The 18,203-nt window shown below is 43.4% G+C and overlaps 1 protein-coding gene across 1 annotated transcript in view; it reads right to left on the bottom strand.

The window, feature by feature from the left end:
• Positions 1-478: 478 nt before the first annotated feature.
• Positions 479-18,203, bottom strand: part of SAE1 (SUMO1 activating enzyme subunit 1) — a 55,501-nt gene continuing 37,776 nt past the window's right edge. The window contains exons 6-9 of the mRNA XM_073549338.1: positions 14,454-14,559; positions 5,909-6,053; positions 1,056-1,125; positions 479-966 (exon numbers count right to left, since the gene is read on the bottom strand). Of these exons, the coding sequence (XP_073405439.1) occupies positions 874-966; positions 1,056-1,125; positions 5,909-6,053; positions 14,454-14,559 (414 nt within the window). The 3' untranslated portion in view covers positions 479-873. The remainder of the gene's footprint in view (positions 967-1,055; positions 1,126-5,908; positions 6,054-14,453; positions 14,560-18,203) is intronic.

Below are 18,203 nucleotides of genomic sequence, written 5' to 3'. Positions count from 1 at the left end.
AATTCATAGTTTTGATGCCTTCAGAGTGAATCTACAACTTTCATAGTCATGAAAATAAAGAAAACTCTTTGAATGAGAAGGTGTGTCCAAACTTTTGGCCTGTACTGTAATAATATATATATATATATATATATATATATATATCTTTTAGATGAGAAACATTGCACATTAGGTTCAGTTCAAGAAATGGCTGACCCGTGCAGAACACCATATCCGTAGGATCCTACTCTGGAGCATAAGGATGTGTTCACACATTTGCTATTTGCAGCACATTTTTCTGCTGCAAAAAAAGAGTTTGCAGCAAAAAGTCTGCATAAAAAACCCCCCAAAACAAACTTTTTTTTCTGACTTTTGTTCCCATTCAGAAAACCCGCTTCTGACACTATCTCTGCAGACAGCAGATCGTCATGCAATTTTGGGATACCGATGGGGCGACCTGTGCAGTGGCAATGTATTATAAATGTAAGGACTAAGACTCTTCATTACGATTTTTTTTTATTATTGAAAATGAAAAAACATAAAAATCAGAACAGCAAAAATACAGCCAGATATATAAAAAACATCAGAAAAAAACCCTTTGCTGATCATGTGACATTTCCTGGTTTCCCAGAGGCCAGAACACATTTCACTTTCCATTTTCATGGAGTCGGAGTTCATCAAAACCTTCATTCGGCATCTTTATGGGAAAATAAAGAGACCCGGGGAGAACGTCGCGGCTCGGCGTCGTAGTTGAAGTTTATTTTGTTATTCCTGTAGGTGATGACCTGGGGGGCACCCAAGCTAAGACAGTATGATAAGGCTACAAAAAGTGGTGTAATATTGGTCCAAGTGTCACACATCTGCCCATACTCCGATACACAACCTCAGCAATCATCACTTGGCCCCCAAACAGTCCACAATGCCGCTGCTCTTGAGCCCGTCGAAGAAGAAGAAGTTATTATGTGGGGGGTCCCGTTGGGAAAGAGCCTGTCCATGAGAAAGAATAGGAAACATAGTAAGTGACCCAACGAGATGCTGGAGGGTCCGAGTCAGAATATGTTGTGTTCGCTCAGTACCTTGACCAGCTCTTGGCCCAGAACACCTCCTACAACCGCACAGACAGGAGCCATCTCTGAAAAACAATAGCTGTGGGAAAAAGAAAAAACAAAGACAACATTAAAAGGGGTATATATCTGATAATTGACGCTCACACCTACCTTTAGAGGAAGAAGTGGCCCCCCATCCCATGGCTATAACTAAGTGGGCACCGTAGAGATGAGCAAAGTGGACATGTCAGTACAACATGGCGGCCGGAGCAGCGCCCCGTAACCACCTCCCACCTGCTCTTATAATAGCAGGATCAGATGGCGCCATGCACGGTAAAATGATCAGAAGAGGCGCCTGGGATGGAGGAAGTTTGCAGGGCCCTGGACAGGGCAGCCATGGACTACAGACATGGCCACCGGTGGGAAACCAGTCTGCAAATCCATGAATATTATGTGTGGTTTTGCTGCAAATTTTCCTGGTTCTGTGTCTAGTTAAGGAAGAGGAGTGCTCGAATACTCTGTTCAAGTCCCCGAGGCTGCTCGACATATGCCGGTTTGTTAGGCAATCACTGCATGTGTTGCGGTTGTCGACAACCGCGGGGACTCGAGCATAGTATTCGAGCACGCTGAGGACACTCGTTTAGCACATGAGCATGCTCAGATAACACCTTATCTGAGCACGCTCGCTCATCACTAACTTGTAACCTCTCCCCCTGGATAGCCTCCATTGACCCTGAGGGAAACAGGAACTTTTCTTCAGGCTTCTACCTCCACACCCATTTGGATGGGGGCACCATTTTTCTTTATTTGCAAAAAATTATGCCTTGATGCAAAATAGAATGAATGTGTCCATGAGTGTAAAGTGATGGGTGCTGTTTTCACAATGCATCAAGTGTCCACCTTCAGACATTATATGAGTGTGGGGGCTATAAGGGTGTGTGCACACGTTGCAGATCCGCTGCAGATTTCCTAGTGATTTACAGTACAATTTTAATCTATGGGAAATAAAAACCGCTGTGCACATGCTGCGGAAAAATCCATGCGGAAACGCAGCGGTTTATTTTCCGCAGCATGTCAATTCTTTGTGTGGTTTCCGCAGCGTTTTTACACCCATTCCATTCTAGGAATCCGCAGGTGTAAAAAGTTAGGCGAAATCCGCACATAAACCGCAATAAATCCGCAGGAAAAACGCGTGGATGTTGACCTGCAGATTCTGCCAAAATATGCAGATTCCGCGTGGAAAAATCCGCAACGTGTGCACAATGACCTCAACAGTGAAAAATCTCACTTCCACCAAGCCCCCCAATACTGCGCTCTTTTCACCCCTCTCTGCTCACAGAGACACTGGTCTTGTCGCTGCTGAGGGCACTTGTTCCTGTGGATATTACACGCACGGCTGGACACAATTACTGGTATTGTAGTGGGGAGTGATGCCGTACAAGCGCCACATGTGGCCTGGTGCTCACAGCTGGGATGATGAGACCTTACATGACGCCGTACGGTATTATTATCATCAGCCGATATTACAGTGTGTAATGCTGCACAGCGGAGCAGGACATTTATAATATGGAGCTTTCAGCATCAAAACGGTGGAAAAATCATTGCATTTCGTGTGTTGTGGATTAGCTGCTTCAGTTCATTCACTGCCGTATTTAAAGGGGAAAGGTCAGCATTAACGCTTTAGATTGAATACATCATATCTATTTAAAATTATTCAAGGAGCTGCACTTATGTGGAGTCGGGACCAGGAGGAAGAAGGGGTGAAAAGAGCTGTAAGAAAGCAGAGAGTCTCCTACCATGATCAGGCCTCCTTTATGTTTTTTTTTTTTTTAATTATTATTACTATTTGAACCGCACAGTTAATATCACGGTCCTTTTGGTGTTGTATACAAATTATTTTCCTACTCACCATTTGTATTTATTTTTTCTCACCTGCGATATCACATTATATTGGTTATTTTGAGGCATTTTTTTTATCATTATTTTAGTTATTTCTTCTATTTTGTGGATATCCTTGTGACTGTGGTTACAGTATACCCCCATACACTTGTGCACACATTTTTATACTGCATACAATGGTGTTTATTTGCATTTTCAGTATTTGTATTATTGTCTTTGAGCACTTTTGCAATTTTGTATATTGATTGTCATTAGCACATATCACTTTTTATTGTTCTCATTTTGTGTTCACTGCATTGCCCGTTTGTAGCTATTTCTTTGATTTGGTGTGTTTTTATGCATGTTTTCATGTGGCTGCAGCTATTGGTCATGTGCCACTAGTATAATTTTGTGAATATTTATATTATCCTAATACATATTGTTCGGTGTTTTCTCTTTTTTTTCCAAGTGTGTGTGTGTGTGTATGTATATGTATGCGAGAGCACGACATCATCAGCAGTCTTTGGCGCAAAGCCTTACTGGGAACGGAAGATGCCGGAAGCATGGAGAGGAAGGAAAAAGTCCGGAGGCCGTCGGAAGGTGAGTATATCACTCTTTTTTATCTTAATTCTACTGTTTACATGTTTATGGTACCCAGGGTCCGGAGGAGTCTCCTCTCTTCTGGACCCTGGGTACCGCTAGCCGGTCATCTCCCGGCTGCGTCGCCGCTGACGCCCGTGCGCCCGGAGATGACCCGCGGCAACCGTCGGGAGATCAGCTGAGGACTGTGCCTGCGCATGTCGCTAATTGGTCGTGGCCACCAGGCCTCGACCAATCAGCAACGCAGGATTTCGGTTACAGACAGTCAGACACTAAAAGATGAATATATATATATATATATATATATATATATATATATATATATATATATATATATATATATATATATATATATATATATAGATTGTGCTTTTTTTTTTTAAAAATAATTTCTACCTGTATTCTAATATCGCTATCTAAAGAGATCAAGTTAGCCAAGCACGAGTATGCAAAGATTCTGGAGGAAAGGTTCTCATCACAAGATACTAGATCTGCATGGAGAGGATTAAGAGAGAGGTCACCAATTATAAAAGCCACCCCACTATAATGAACCCCAGCAGAAGTCTGGCAGCAGAGTTAAATGAATTCTACTGCAGATTTGAGGCTAGCTCTACACACAGTGGCTATTCATCTCTAAGCTCCTCAGTCTGTTCATATAAAGATCATTCATTGTGCAACACCCAAGTAGTGATCTCCGAGGCAGAGGTGATACGCATCCTGAAGGGACTTAAGGTCAAAAAGGCACCTGGCCCTGATGGTGTATCTCCAATGTGTCTGAAAGTATGTGCTACCCAGCTTGCCCCTATACTGACAAATATATACGTGTCACTGAAAGAGTGCGTTGTACCTCAGTGTTGGAAAAGTTCCACAATTATCCCTGTCCCCAAGAAAGTGGGATCCTCTGAGTTGAATGACTATAGACCAGTAGCACTCACTTCTGTAGCTATGAAAGTCTTCGAAAGAATTATGATGTCCCACCTGATAAAATTCACGCAGAAGCTATGGGACCCGCTTCAGTTTGCCTATAAGGAGAATCGTTCGGCAAACGACACTGTCAATCTGGCACTGAAGTACATTTTGGATCATACAGATGAACTGCACTCATATGTCCGGATTCTTTTCATGGACTTTAGCTCAGCGTTCAATACCATTGATCCGAATTTACTTCATAAGAAAATGGTAGCTCTTGGAGTCCCTCTCACCTTATGCTTGTGGATTTATAACTTCCTGACAGCCAGGATACAGAGTGTAAAAGTTGGACCATTCACTTCGGACACCTTGGTCACAAACATCGGGGCACCTCAGGGGTGTGTTTTGTCCCCGTTACTGTTTTCTCTCTATACGAATGATTGCATCTCTTCAGCAGACTCAGTAAAAATCTTGAAATTTGCCGATGATATGACACGGATTGGTCTCATCAGGGGAAATGCTGAAGACTTGTATCGGAGTGAGGTGAAAAGAATATGTGACTGGTGTAAAGCCAATAATCTTGTACTCAACACTAAAAAAACTGCTGAGATGGTTGTGGATTTTAGGAAAGATCAACATGAGATACTTCCAATCTACATCCATGACGAAGTGGTTCTTAGGGTCACAGAGACCAAATTCCTTGGTGTTATCTCTCATGATCTTAAATGGGGGAAAAACGTGGATGCTGTTATAAGAAAAGCACAACAGAGGATGTTCTTCCTGCGTCAGCTGAAAAGATATGGTTTGTCTAAGAATCTGCTGATCTTATTCTTTAATGCTGTCATCAAATCTGTGATTTGTTCCTCTCTGATTGTCATGCGCAGTGGCTCCCCCATACCAGACTAACTCCGCTTACAAAGGACTTTCAGAACAGCAGAGAGAATTATAGGTTCCCCCCTGCCTAAAATCCAGGATCTTTATGATAAGAGTATTCGATCCCACGCATTGAAAATTTCATCCGATCCCTCTCACCCGGGACACTCCTCATTCCAACTACTCCCTTCAGGACGTCGCTTCAGAGTCCCCAAATGCAGCACCAACCTCCATATGAACAGCTTCTATCCACTCTCTGTTCAACAATTAAATCGTCATGTGTAGACTATATACTGTATCTGTCTTGTTAGATGTTACTTGTTGTATCTGTTGTTATATATTATGTTGCCTCTTTGCCACAAAGAATTCCTTGTATATATGTAATATGTACTTGGCGATAATAAATTTGATTGATTGATTGAGGACTGTGCCTGCGCCTGCCGCTGATTGGTCGTGGCCACCAGGCCTCGACCAATCAGCAACGCAGGATTTCGGTTACAGACAGTCAGACACCAAAAGATGATTATATATATAGATTGTGCTTTAATTTCTACCTGTATTCTAATATACATATGTGCGACCCCTCTCACTCTGTTTGGGGTGGTATACACTAAGTAAATTACCTTGCAAAGTCTTCTGCCAGCAGATCGGGGTTGACCCCCATTGAGTCCAGCAGGTCGTTGCGGATCTGCAGTAACACTTCACAGTCCCCCTGGAAGCTTCCGGGCTGGGGGTCTCTTCCCTTGTCTGTGCGGAACTTCATTATAACTGTAGAGACAGTAAGGATGGGATCACTGCAGATCACTCTAAATTATAGGTGAGAGACCATTATGTTTTACCTTTCCAACTGGAAGAAATCAGATTGTAGACATATTAGGATCCACAACAAAGGGACGTCTATTAACTCCGAATTCCCTAATAGGGTATGTGGAAGTGATGTTTCTATAACCAAGAACCCCTCTAATAGAGTGTCTCAGCCAGTCACATTCAGCTAGGTCAATGTAGCTGTGGTTGGGACCCCCCACCTGTCCCGCCAGGTTGGAACACCACAGCTACAAATTAGAATGGAGTTGTGGTCTTGTGCCTGAGGATCAGGAGTCCCTTGTTCTCAAGACCAGTAATCGGACTTCCCATTCATCTGTCCATTAGGTTTCTGGCTAGAATATCCCTTTAAAAGGATTATCCCAATTTCCATAAATTGATATTGTTGGATAGAGATTTTAAATACAAGCACTTTTGCAATTTACTGAGTATTAAAACATGCAAGCCATTCTTGAGCTATCGACACTTTTCTTTATGGCCCGTTGCCTAAGCAACCGACCACCACTGCTGTTTTGCTAGAAAACACCACGATGAAGCTGGCCCAGTTGTAGGAAGTAACGTCACACTCCAGCGATCCTGGCCAGCTTCAAAACAGCACTTACAAGCTCAACAGAAAACAGGTTGCAAGCGCTGCACACATGTTGCTGTCTAGCAGTGGTGGTCGGTCTGAAAATTTTAGTAAGTGGTAAATGCCAAAATCACTTGTATTTACAAGCACCATCCACATATGAAGATGGATATATCCCTTTTAAGGACTCTGTCGCATTCAATTTCCTAAGTCCAGCGAGTAATGGGCCTCATGGGTTCGCATGTTGACTTGATCCTGGACTATTGTCTGGTGACAGCCTCCCCCTCCGCCCCTGTAGACACTGGTGTCTGACAAATGCATATTTGACATATTCGGACGGAAAATCTGAGCCGTATTTAGCAGATGAGAGATGGTGGAGATAAAGCCCCTGATGTGGGAGACCACTGTTGTCTCATAGCTGCACAGCCGCTGGATCCAGAAACAAACAAGAGGCAGCGTGCGGGGTTCTCATGGCTGCATTGCCCCCTACTGGTAACAGAAGAGGCCGTACCTTGGGATACATTATATAGCTGCATTACAAGGAAGTCATTCAGTAACGATATGTATTAAAAGGAAGAGAATGACAACATTCCAACCATTACTTTAAATCAAGAGCCTTTTCGAATAAAAGACAATCTGGGTATCAGGGACATTTAGATTCATTTTTAAATAATCCAGATTTCATAATAGCCCCCGAAATGCACAAAATGGGACGACATCATATGTTTTCTGCAGCTAATTTTTTATTTTATTTTTTACTCATTTATATAGCGCAATTAATTCCACAGCGCTTTACAGACATTTGTCAGCTACTCTGTACAGACATGGACAGAATGTGCAGAGTCATCACAGAAGCTAGTAGTATGCAGCTGTCCTGTCACTCCGTGGTTATTTGAGAAGGGGGCTAAACAGCAGGGCTGTGGAGTCGGTAAGCCAAACCTGCGACTCAGACTCCTCAATTTCCCTTCCACCGACTCAAACATATATTGCTTATATTTAAGTGAAAAATTTATTGTAGTACAATGTGAACGTCAGACATTTAATCATTTTTATGATCCAACAATCAAGATATTTAGATAGAACAGAACATATATTTATTGGAATACAACTTTAGAACACAAAAAACTGTAATAAATGTAATACGCTATGTAATATCGATTACACACATATATATATATACACACACACAGTATATAACACTATGTAATAAACTATGTAAGTGGCAAAAAACAGTTTTCAACAAAAACATACTAAATAACATTTGTGCAGTCTATGAATTTGTTCTAAGAAATATAATTGCCTCCATCAGATCCTCCTTCGCAGTTGACCTAAAATCTGACCTAATAATTTTAAGGCTAGAGAACAACCTCTCTACAGTAACTTGGGTTTGAGGCAAAGCCGTAACCACATGGGCAACATCTCTAACAATTTCCGGGTATAAAGGAATTGCCTCATGCACAGTCAGTTTTGATGAACGGTTGAATTTTTCTTTTTCTTTGAGAGCAAGTGAAACATTTTGCTGAAATATGGTCAATCTGCTTGCTATAGGAGACGGAGGGAAATCTTTTTCCCTTGCAGCAACGCTTTGCCTGCTTCATATCATCCAAACACTTGTCAAAGTCAAACTTCTCATCTGATGAGGATGAACATATGGCAGCAGTAGCACTGTCAGGACCAAAGTCCTCTTGCGCCTGGCAGTCCTCCTGTAGGCCTCTCATCCTAACTGCTACCTTTTCCTTTAGTAAGCTGTTGATCATCAAGCAATATACGATGACTTGGGTCCGCATAAACAGCTGCCAGAAAAATTTTATTTTCCAATACCTGTGTCTCTCTCCGTTTCATTGAAGCAGAAATGCCATCTGCGACTAAACCTCCTCTTTGGGACAGGCAAAATAGCAAGTTCTTCCACTCCCTTATAAAAATGCCAGGAGTTAAATCCTCAGCTTGTAATTTTTTAGTCACGGCAAATAGGTGATTAAGCAATTCCTTCAATTCAGCCACCTGTGTCCATTGACCTTCATTTAGGGTTACCTGAGGGTTCGCCATATCTATAAGAAACGGTTTTAGCCAGGATCAAAACTAGGGGGGGGGGGGTGGGGGTGGCAGAAGCTCATACTGCTCTGCAGAATCTCATACTGCACACCTCAGCTGCTGCAGAACCTTATACTGCACACCCCTACACTTGAAAATAAAGCCTGCACCTTAAGATGTGATGAATGCAGTCTATTTATTCCAACTATCAACTGATGTTGATGTGTTACTAAAGACGAGCAATGCCTGTCCTGGGCGTCCTTTTGGGCAGCTATGAGGTGTACCTGACTGGTGCTAAAAAAAAAAAAAGTGTTAGTTTGTGGGCTACCCGGCTTTCATTCTTTTTGGTATTGGTACAGACAGATATGGATAAATGGATAGATAGAGCAGATTTCTAATCTGCTTTTGCTATTGAAAACATTATCTATGAGCTCAAAAACCTTTCAAGTGATGCAGTTTTTTTTAAAAAGCTGATCTGCTTTTGCAGGTGAAAAACGTATCCTCAAAAAACGCAGCAAAAATGCTGTGTGTGAATGTAGCCTTAGATCAGGAACAGAACAGCCATTTATAGGACATTTCATAACTTTCCCAAATTCCTATAAAAAAATATCAGGACATTCTGTATTGAACTACTGTACCCAATTTATTATATATTTTAGGAGTCGGAGTCGGTCTATTTTCTACCGACTGCACCAAAATGAGCTCCAACTCCACAGCCCTGCTAAACAGAATCAATTCCAAAACACTACACAAAATCTGGGACATATATTTTTTAAATTGGTTGCCATTTAGTCTTTCCCCCAAATGGCTTCTCTTCCCCTACCCGCCATATGCACGTGGCTTTAACTGGGAAAAAAAAGGGGGTAAAGACGCCCATACATGTCAGATCGATGACATCATCTCCCCCGTACACAGACCGTTCAGCTCGGCCAAGTGCTCGGGTGGTCTCTATGAGGGCAGCTCAGACGACTTTGTTCCAATTTGCAGCTGCCATAAAGCGCACACCTGCTCCTTCATGGTCCATGCCAAGGAAGCACCTGCTATGAGGGCCACATTGCATCACTTCCAAGGGCCGGAACAAAAGATAAAGGTCATTTCTGCCTTCTGGTTCTAAAGGCCTGATAAGATTGGAGTCCAAAAAATGGAATCTGCTCCTGTGGGAAGAATCGGGGTTCCCTTTCCCCTACACAACACTCCGGACAGAAGGCGGCTGTGGGGCATGTGGCTCTGCCTTGTAAACTCAGCAATGGGGAGAGCCACAAACATCGGTGGCCGCCTGTAACTCATACACAATTTTCTGGGGGGTCGAAGTGTATATTTATGGGGTACACAGTGATGGCCTCTTTTTCTGGAATGTAAACTACAATTATTTAGCCATGTCTGTGACAACAATGTCTGTGACCCGATGGGTGGGGCTGTAGGGGGCCCATAGACTGGTATACACACAATACAGGAAAGAAGTGGGGGCTCCAATACAGCTGCCGTTTTGAAAATAAAAAAAAAATAGTTATATGTAGAAAAAAATCCACTATATTAATAAATTAGAAAAAGTAAAAAATGCAATAATGGGATGTTCAGTTTTTTTTTCCAGCAGTTTTGGAGCAGAATCTCTCCAATCAAAATGCAAGCTTTTTCAGCTCCAGAAAAAAAACCTTTATCTTTTACAGGGAATCCGTCAGTAGGATCAACCCTCCTAATCCATCTATATGGCCATGTAGGTCATAAGAAGATGAATAAATTGATGCCTTGATATCTGCGATCCGATGTCTTATTCCAGAGAAATCCATGTTTTTTTAATATGTAAATGAGTTGTTAAGATCTATGGGCTGGACATAGATCTGTCTGAGAATCTGCCTCCAGAGCTTATTTTTAATGCAAGGACGGCGTTACCAGTATGAGACATGAAGAATAGGCGAGTAGACTGTCAGCCATTACATCTCTTACACCGGTAACATCTCCCATTAACAACAAGCTCTGGAGCCCTATTTTCAGGGAGATCTATGTCCCGCCCATAGATCTTAGCTCATTTACATATTAAGAAAAACGTGGATTTCTCTGGAATAAGACATCGGATTGCAGATATCAAGGTATCATTTTATTCACCTTCCTATGACCTACATGTCCATGTAGATGGCTTAGGAAGGCTGATCCTACTGACGGATTCCTTTTAAGACTTTACTTTGTCTATGGAAATAACTGCAACTAGAGGAAAGGTAAACTGATTATTTTTTTTTCCCGGAGTCAATTTTTTTTGTATTATTAATTGCTGAAGAGCAGCAACGTCCCAGGACAATACATCCACAGTCCGCCTTGCGCTCAGGTTTCTCACCCCTCTTGTTTATGCTCGTCTTTACTGTGACTGGGATATTATTCATTGTTCAAGTGAGAAAAAAAAAATAATTCAGGACACATGCCCAAAGCAAATAAAGTAATGGAGTCTACAGGGAGGGAGTGGTGGCATCTGTCTTATCGCTTCCCCTAAGGCTTAGACGACAGCAGCGTGAGGGCATCCAAAAATAACAGCAGCTTCTCCGGCTCATCTTCCAGAAAGGGCAGGTCCCGATCCCGAGCACGTGCCGTCCCCACCTCACACGCTGCACATCCATCCTGCAAAAACAACCGAGGCGGTGTGTGCCCGCAGAGGCGAGGGTAGGCAGCGGGCATGAACAGTGCCAGACAGCATGGCACGATCCTGCTCTAATGAAACTTGTGCGCTGCAAGAACTCTGCTTGCTGTCATGCTACAGAGTCTTAAACTCCATCCATCGACTTCTATGGGGCTCAGACTCTTGCTCTATGGATGCATCTTAACATCCGGACATCTGCTAGAGTAACCACACTGATTGATCTTTTCTTACAACTAAGCAGTTCCTCTGTTATTCCTCCTGGAAATGTATTAGGAAAATGGGTGTTACGCTGGCCATTTGGTCACGTCACTACACAATTGCTCACTAAACAGTCACAACTAAGGGTGTGTAGGGACGCAGCCACTCCACAAGGGGAATGGAAACACCCAGATCATTTATTCATGTATTTCCAGGAGGAATAACAGAGTGATGCAAAAACACAAAGAAGAGCTGACACTTCACACTGCTCTTTGGGTCCTTTACATATTACGGGTGGCACATCCCCGGTAAAGCAGGAAAAATGCAAGTCCATCAACGATCCAAAGATGCACTTGGATGAATGAGCTGGTCCACTGATCGCCCCAATATTTACGCAGACCAATGATCGGCCCTTGGAAAAAAGCCTTTGTGGTGGCAGGATGGAGGCTCTGGATGACCTGGTGTAATATTCAGTACGTGGCTCTGAAAAAGCAGAAATGGCCCAAATATTCACATACATTTGGAAAGTCAATCAATGGAATAGGGTCCTGAGCCCCCTGTACCTCCTGGCTGCATGAGCGTGGCACAGCCAAGCTCGGATGCAGCAGCCGCTGATCATGAGCGGCACTGCGCATGCTCAACCTCTGCTCCATCCCATCTCCTGCAGCAGTACAGGGAACTCGGATGGTGGGGGTCCATTATAAAAAAAAAAACACCTTTATTTTTATATAAACAAAATCCTGCTGCTGGCGAAGCTGTAAGAGCAGCAGTTACATAGTCTGGTCAAATCTGCTGTACTCTCCTAGAATCGCTGGGGCTCTCTCTCGTCCTGCCTGGGCTTGCTGGGCGACAAAAACGCCCCAAATGATCCACTAATATAGATACCTCTGGATCACAGAGGATGGGTGTGAAATTTTGCTCAAACCTGAACCTGGAATTACCCTTTAAGAGCTTGTGGAGTGAGCGCGGCTGATGCTCGGGAGGAATGTACGTCCAGCCTGTACCCCTCCTGCAGGTCACAGCACAGGAAACCCAGAATAGCGGAGCAGGTGCACGCCACACCCCAGCCTGGCAGAACACAAGGACGCCCTTCAGCTCCATTTCGGAGTCCAGTTGCCACGTGGGGGTGGAGTGGGCCTGGCAGACGGCGGCAGGAAGGAAGTTTTATAAACATGGACAAACGTTATTATAAGACAAAAAAAAACCTCGTATGTCAGAAAGCAGGCAGGAGAAGGAGGCTGGATACCAAGGAGCACACACCGCAGCTCTGCCATACGCCCGTCCTACAGAGATGGCATGAGATGGCCTAACAAATACGCCGCACTGGCACCACATACCTGCAGCTCATCCAGCTGGATCCTGGGTAGTGAGGGGTTTCATTTAACATGTGAACCTATGGGCGACATACGCTACAGTATATGGCAGAGTTATACATCATACATCTGTGAGAGTGCACCCACTGGTTTGTATGGGCTAGCAGGTTCGGTTCGGACATTTGTGCTATTCTACAGTGCTCCAGAGTCCAGTGGTGGCGGCTTTACACCACTCCATCTGACACTCAGCATTGTGCTTGGTGATATAAGGCTGCATGCAGCTACTAGACCATGAAGCTCCTGGTGAGGGCTCAGTGTTTGTGCTGATGTTATACCAGAGGAGGTCTGGATCCTGCAGTGATGGGGTCATCACTTGGCGACCACACCCTCTAACTTTATGTGGTAATGATTGACCCCTGGACTGGAACATTTTCCCCCCAGGCACATTTTTGGGATTTTTCCCACATACACTTTTAACAGTTGTAACATTTTTTTCAAATAATTTTTGCCTTTTTCTACTTGTCCTTTGCAATATTTCTTTCTTACTCCATTTACCATGCAGTAGCATTAAATTATCATAAAAGATTTATGTGTCACTGAACCTCGCAGTCCAATGGGCTGATACAGGGAGAGTTTCCTCCCTCTATCAAACACTTTCAATGTCATGATCGCTATTGAGCCCAGCATTTACAGGGTTAAACTGCTAGCATCAATGGAGACTGTGCTGCCAGAGGTTGCGGCGGGGGTCCTGGCTGTGCATCATTTGCAGGCTTCAGCCGCCTTCTCTTGGACAATGGCACTCACAAGATCACTGTGACTAGATCCATCATGGTGCGGGAAACAGCAGCCCACTCCTGATGGGTATAGCCGTCATTAAGGGGTTAAGAGATGCACCCCAATAATTTTTATCCATAAAATTTATCAGAAAACCCACCCAAACGTATAATTTGACTCTGGCAAGTAGCAAGCACCCCCTGAAGACTATTTTATACTTTCGGGATGACAGATACCCCCAATGTGCTGCGGACTTGGCAATAAAAGTGCCGTTACCATCACTAATCAATCAGAACAAGAAAAACCTTAATTTGCAAACAGAGTCCTAGAGGAAACAGAGTCCTAGAGGAAACAGAGTCCTAGAGGAAACAGAGTCCTAGAGGAAACAGAGTCCTAGAGGAAACAGAGTCCTAGCCGAAACAGAGTCCTAGCCGAAACAGAGTCCTAGCCGAAACAGAGTCCTAGCCGAAACAGAGTCCTAGCCGAAACAGAGTCCTAGAGGAAACAGAGTCCTAGAGGAAACAGAGTCCTAGAGGAAACAGAGTCCTAGAGGAAACAGAGTCCTAGAGGAAACAGAGTCCTAGAGGAAACAGAGTCCTAGAGGAAACAGAGTCCTAGAGGAAACAGAGTCCTAGAGGAAACAGAGTCCTAGCCAAGTCCTATCCAGTTTTGCAGTCAGAAGCCACAGGAGGAAAAAAGTAGTTATTACATAGCAGCCATTTAAATGCATGGACGTCAACCAAACCGCTCAAAGTTAGGGAACTTGTACTGAACCCCCCTTAAAACATGATATAAAAAGTTTTCCTTCTAGAAGCTCAGTTTCATCTAGTTCTTACCTTGAAAAAGGAAATAGTCGGCGGGCGTTTTCTTGAGCGCAGCTTTGGCTTTCTCGCTATTCCAGTCAATTTCCAGGGCGTCCTTCAACTGGCAGAACTCTACTTTCTGACAAGGACAAAAAAAAAAAAAAAAAACTGAAGTTTTTGAGTCGCGTTGGGAATGTTTTCTCGGGAAAACTTGAGCTGACTGTCATTTTTAAGCAGAGGCCTCCCCTCCCCTTCGCGCCCCCCTCTCAGCTCTTTAAAACATTTAGACAGCGAGAGGAACATTGATTGGGGCCGCTGCAATGTCACTGGTGGATAATGAGACTGAGCGTACCCGCGGCTGAGGACATCGTGCTCTACTTTCTCTTAGACTTTGTTTTTCGCCAACTTTATACCGTTACTATTTTTTGACAACTGTGACAAATTTTTGGACAGAGCAGGGGGTCTTATATGCTGGCCACTAGCACAATGATCAATATTCACCATCATCGGTGTTTAAAAGGGGGGGGGGGGGGGGTTGTCTACTATGGATAATCCTTTTTTATTTCAAGGGTCTTTGGACTATAAAATGATCGCGGAGTGTCTTCTTGCCAAGACTCTAGATATCAGCTGCAATCAGGCAGCAATGGTTAGTTATCCCTGCAGCGTCTCCGCAGGGAAAATGAAGAACTGCACGCGTTTTTACTTTAACCATGTAATGCTGGTCCTCCAGAACTGGTCATTGTGTGGCCACCAATCCACATCCTGATCTCAGGATCAGTGGGGGTCCCAGCAGTCAGACCCTCACTCATACACGACTTCTGTGGGAAAACCCCGACAACTACATAAATCAGCAGAATTATCTGTGCATCTTTCACGGCAAAATTAAAAAAAAATCCCAAGTCACTTTTTCAGTTCAATTCAACTTTCCTTTCATATTTGACAAGCTCCTCTCGACCTGCGCTGACATAATCCCCCCAGATACAACAAAGCCGCCTCTGTTCCCTGTCCAGCTTGGCCCCCAGGTGGACTGACCTCTTGACTTGAAACCTGTTGGTTTAATAGTGAGGATTGGGGGCAGTCTGTGAACGTCTTAGGAGTGTACGCATCGGCAAACAACAGGTCTACTAGAAGCTAATGAAGCCCTATTGTGGATGACAGTAGCCCGGAGGAGAACTCGTCCAGACTTCACCAGCCGGGCGACACAGGATCCGCCTCACTGGGAAAGGTGAACCTGTGTCAGCGGTAATGACGCTCCCAAGATGAAGGTCAAGATTACCAATGAACAAAGTTTTTTTACCAGGAGACGGCTGAACATAATTATTGCTATACTGTCTCATTAAGCTATGAAATGACAACACAACAATTAACACAAGAACAATTACTACATTATTTTTTGCAAACTGAAAAAAAATACCTACAAGTTAAAGGGTTTGTCCTCTACGAAGTATTATTCTGCAGTAGGCCCCATGATTGCCTTAAAATTATACAAAAAAAGTATAAAAAAAAAAAAAAAAAAAAAAAAATATCACACTGGATCCCTGGTGTAGCTCTGCAGTTCTCCGGTGGTCTAATCACTTCCTTTCCCGGCAGGGAACTTCACATGACTGCTGCAGCCAATCCACAGCCACTGATTGGTTGCAGCGGTGAAGTTCCATCCAATTCAGAAGGAGAGCTAAGACTTATTTCTGGCTGTGATGGAACGGTACCGCTATCGCTAATTGGTGAATGCTGACGAAGGGACGAAACGCGCGTTGGGGCGCTTGTGGAGGACCGCATTAGCAGACCACATTTATATGTAAGTGTCTTGAATGATTTTTCTTTTTGCTCACAGCAACAGTTTATCTATATAGCAGTCTTTGTATTGCTAATTACTATGTGGCTGATACAGATGGTGTCTGTGAATCTTAGATGCACTATTTTGCATATTAAGTAGGTCAGACTTCTGGCATTAGTTTCTCCTATGAAATACTTGGTAGAAGCCTTGATACTGTGTTTTTTGCATAATATTTCATTGTTACATTGATTAATTTGAATAAAGTCAATTCATTTTTACTGGCATGGTATACTGATTTTTTGTTCTTTGGTGGTTTATTATTTAAAAAAGTTGTGCCATTATACCTTATGGGTTTTTGTGCTATACAATCACTAAAACCTGCAGCATCTGAATATCCCCCCATAAGGTCTTTTTTAAAAAAAAAAAAAAGCAGAAAAGATGGAAACTCGTGGCATGTTTAAGTGCACTTTTAGTAACTTTTTTGTTACATTAGTAATGTGCGTTGGTTTATAATATTTTTCATGTTTTCATGACTAGACGGAAAAAAATTGCAAAAAATAGCTTGCAAAAAAGAAGGCTAAAAGAAGAGCAGATGTAATAGCTGTCTACAACTTTCTTAAGGGCTGTTACAGTGTAGAGGAATCAATCATCCTTATTCTCATTAGCACAAGGAAACACGAGAAGCAATGGGATGACACCGAGAGGGCTATTAGAAGATTAGATATTAGAAAAAACTTTTTGACAGTTGACAGAGTGATCAATGAGTGGAACAGGCTGCCACAAAAGATGGTGAGTTCTCCTTCAATGGAAGTCTTCAAACAGAGTCTGGACAGACACCTGTCTGAGATGGTTTACTGAATCCTGCATTGAGCAGGGGGTTGGACACGATGACCCTGGCGGTCTCTTCCAACTATAACATTCTATGAAAATGACAAAAAACAATAGTCATAGTCAGAGCTTGCTTGTAAAAAGACAATCCTCCTTCACTCACCCAAAAAACAAAGCACCATATTAAATGCTATGTATAAATCTAATCTTAAAGGGGTTCCCTAGGACTATATTAATTTGTTATGACATGACAGAACTGGCATATGATTGCTAACTACCTGCTTGTTCTGCCCAGCGCCAATCTCTGCCGGCATAGAGGGTTAACACACGGCTCCTGACGGCGATACTGCGGCTACCGCTGAGGTCATGTCGACAGAGCAGCAGCTTCTCTTCTGTTTCCGCGATGTGACAGCTGAAGTAATGCTGACTAACACAGTGTGATTGCTGATATCATGTTCATTGACAGCCAGATCCCCGCAGTTAGGCAGTAGGGAGCCGGCTGTCGATGAGCATGATGTCAGCAATCACACCCTGTCCACAGCTCCCTATTGCCTAACTGCGGGGAGCCAATTGTCAATGAGCATGATGTCAGAAATCATACCCTGTCCACAACTCCCTACTGCTCGCAGCTGGCTGTCAATGAGCATGACATCAGCAATCACACCCTGTCCACTGCTCCCTACTGCTTAAGGCTGCTTTTACACTTACCGTGTTAAGAAAGAGAGAGATTGTTTTCACGGCTTCTTTGGAACGCTATTCAGGGTTAAAATCCCTGCCAGGGCTAATCTTTCGGGCATGCGCAATACAAAATGCTAATCTTCCGGGCATGCGCAATACAAAATAGTGGACCGTCGCTCTGAAAAGACGTTTCAGAGTCCGTCTCTGACCGTCAGTCAAAATCCACAGTTAATATAAATCTATGGAGGAAAAAAACAGATCCGCCAAAACAGGCGGATCGTTTTTTTTCAAAAAGTGACGGATTTTGACTGACATCAAAAAATGGAAATATGAAACAGGCCTAACAGACCGCAAAAAAAAGCGGTAACTGTAAAAGTAGCCTAACTGCGAGGAGCCAGCTGTCAATAAGCATGATGTCAGCAAGCACGTCCCGTCGCTGGCAGCCTGGTAGTAGAAAAGCTGCTGAATTGCTGGCAGGAGTGGTCAGCAACTGTCCTGAATCG

This window comes from Dendrobates tinctorius, unplaced genomic scaffold (assembly GCF_039654945.1).
Source record: "Dendrobates tinctorius isolate UK_male_01 unplaced genomic scaffold, ASM3965494v1 ptg000158l, whole genome shotgun sequence".
In the NCBI taxonomy this organism is placed as follows: Eukaryota; Metazoa; Chordata; class Amphibia; order Anura; family Dendrobatidae; genus Dendrobates; species Dendrobates tinctorius.
Note: the sequence above shows the minus strand (reverse complement) of the source record. Positions and strands in the feature narration are given on the sequence as shown.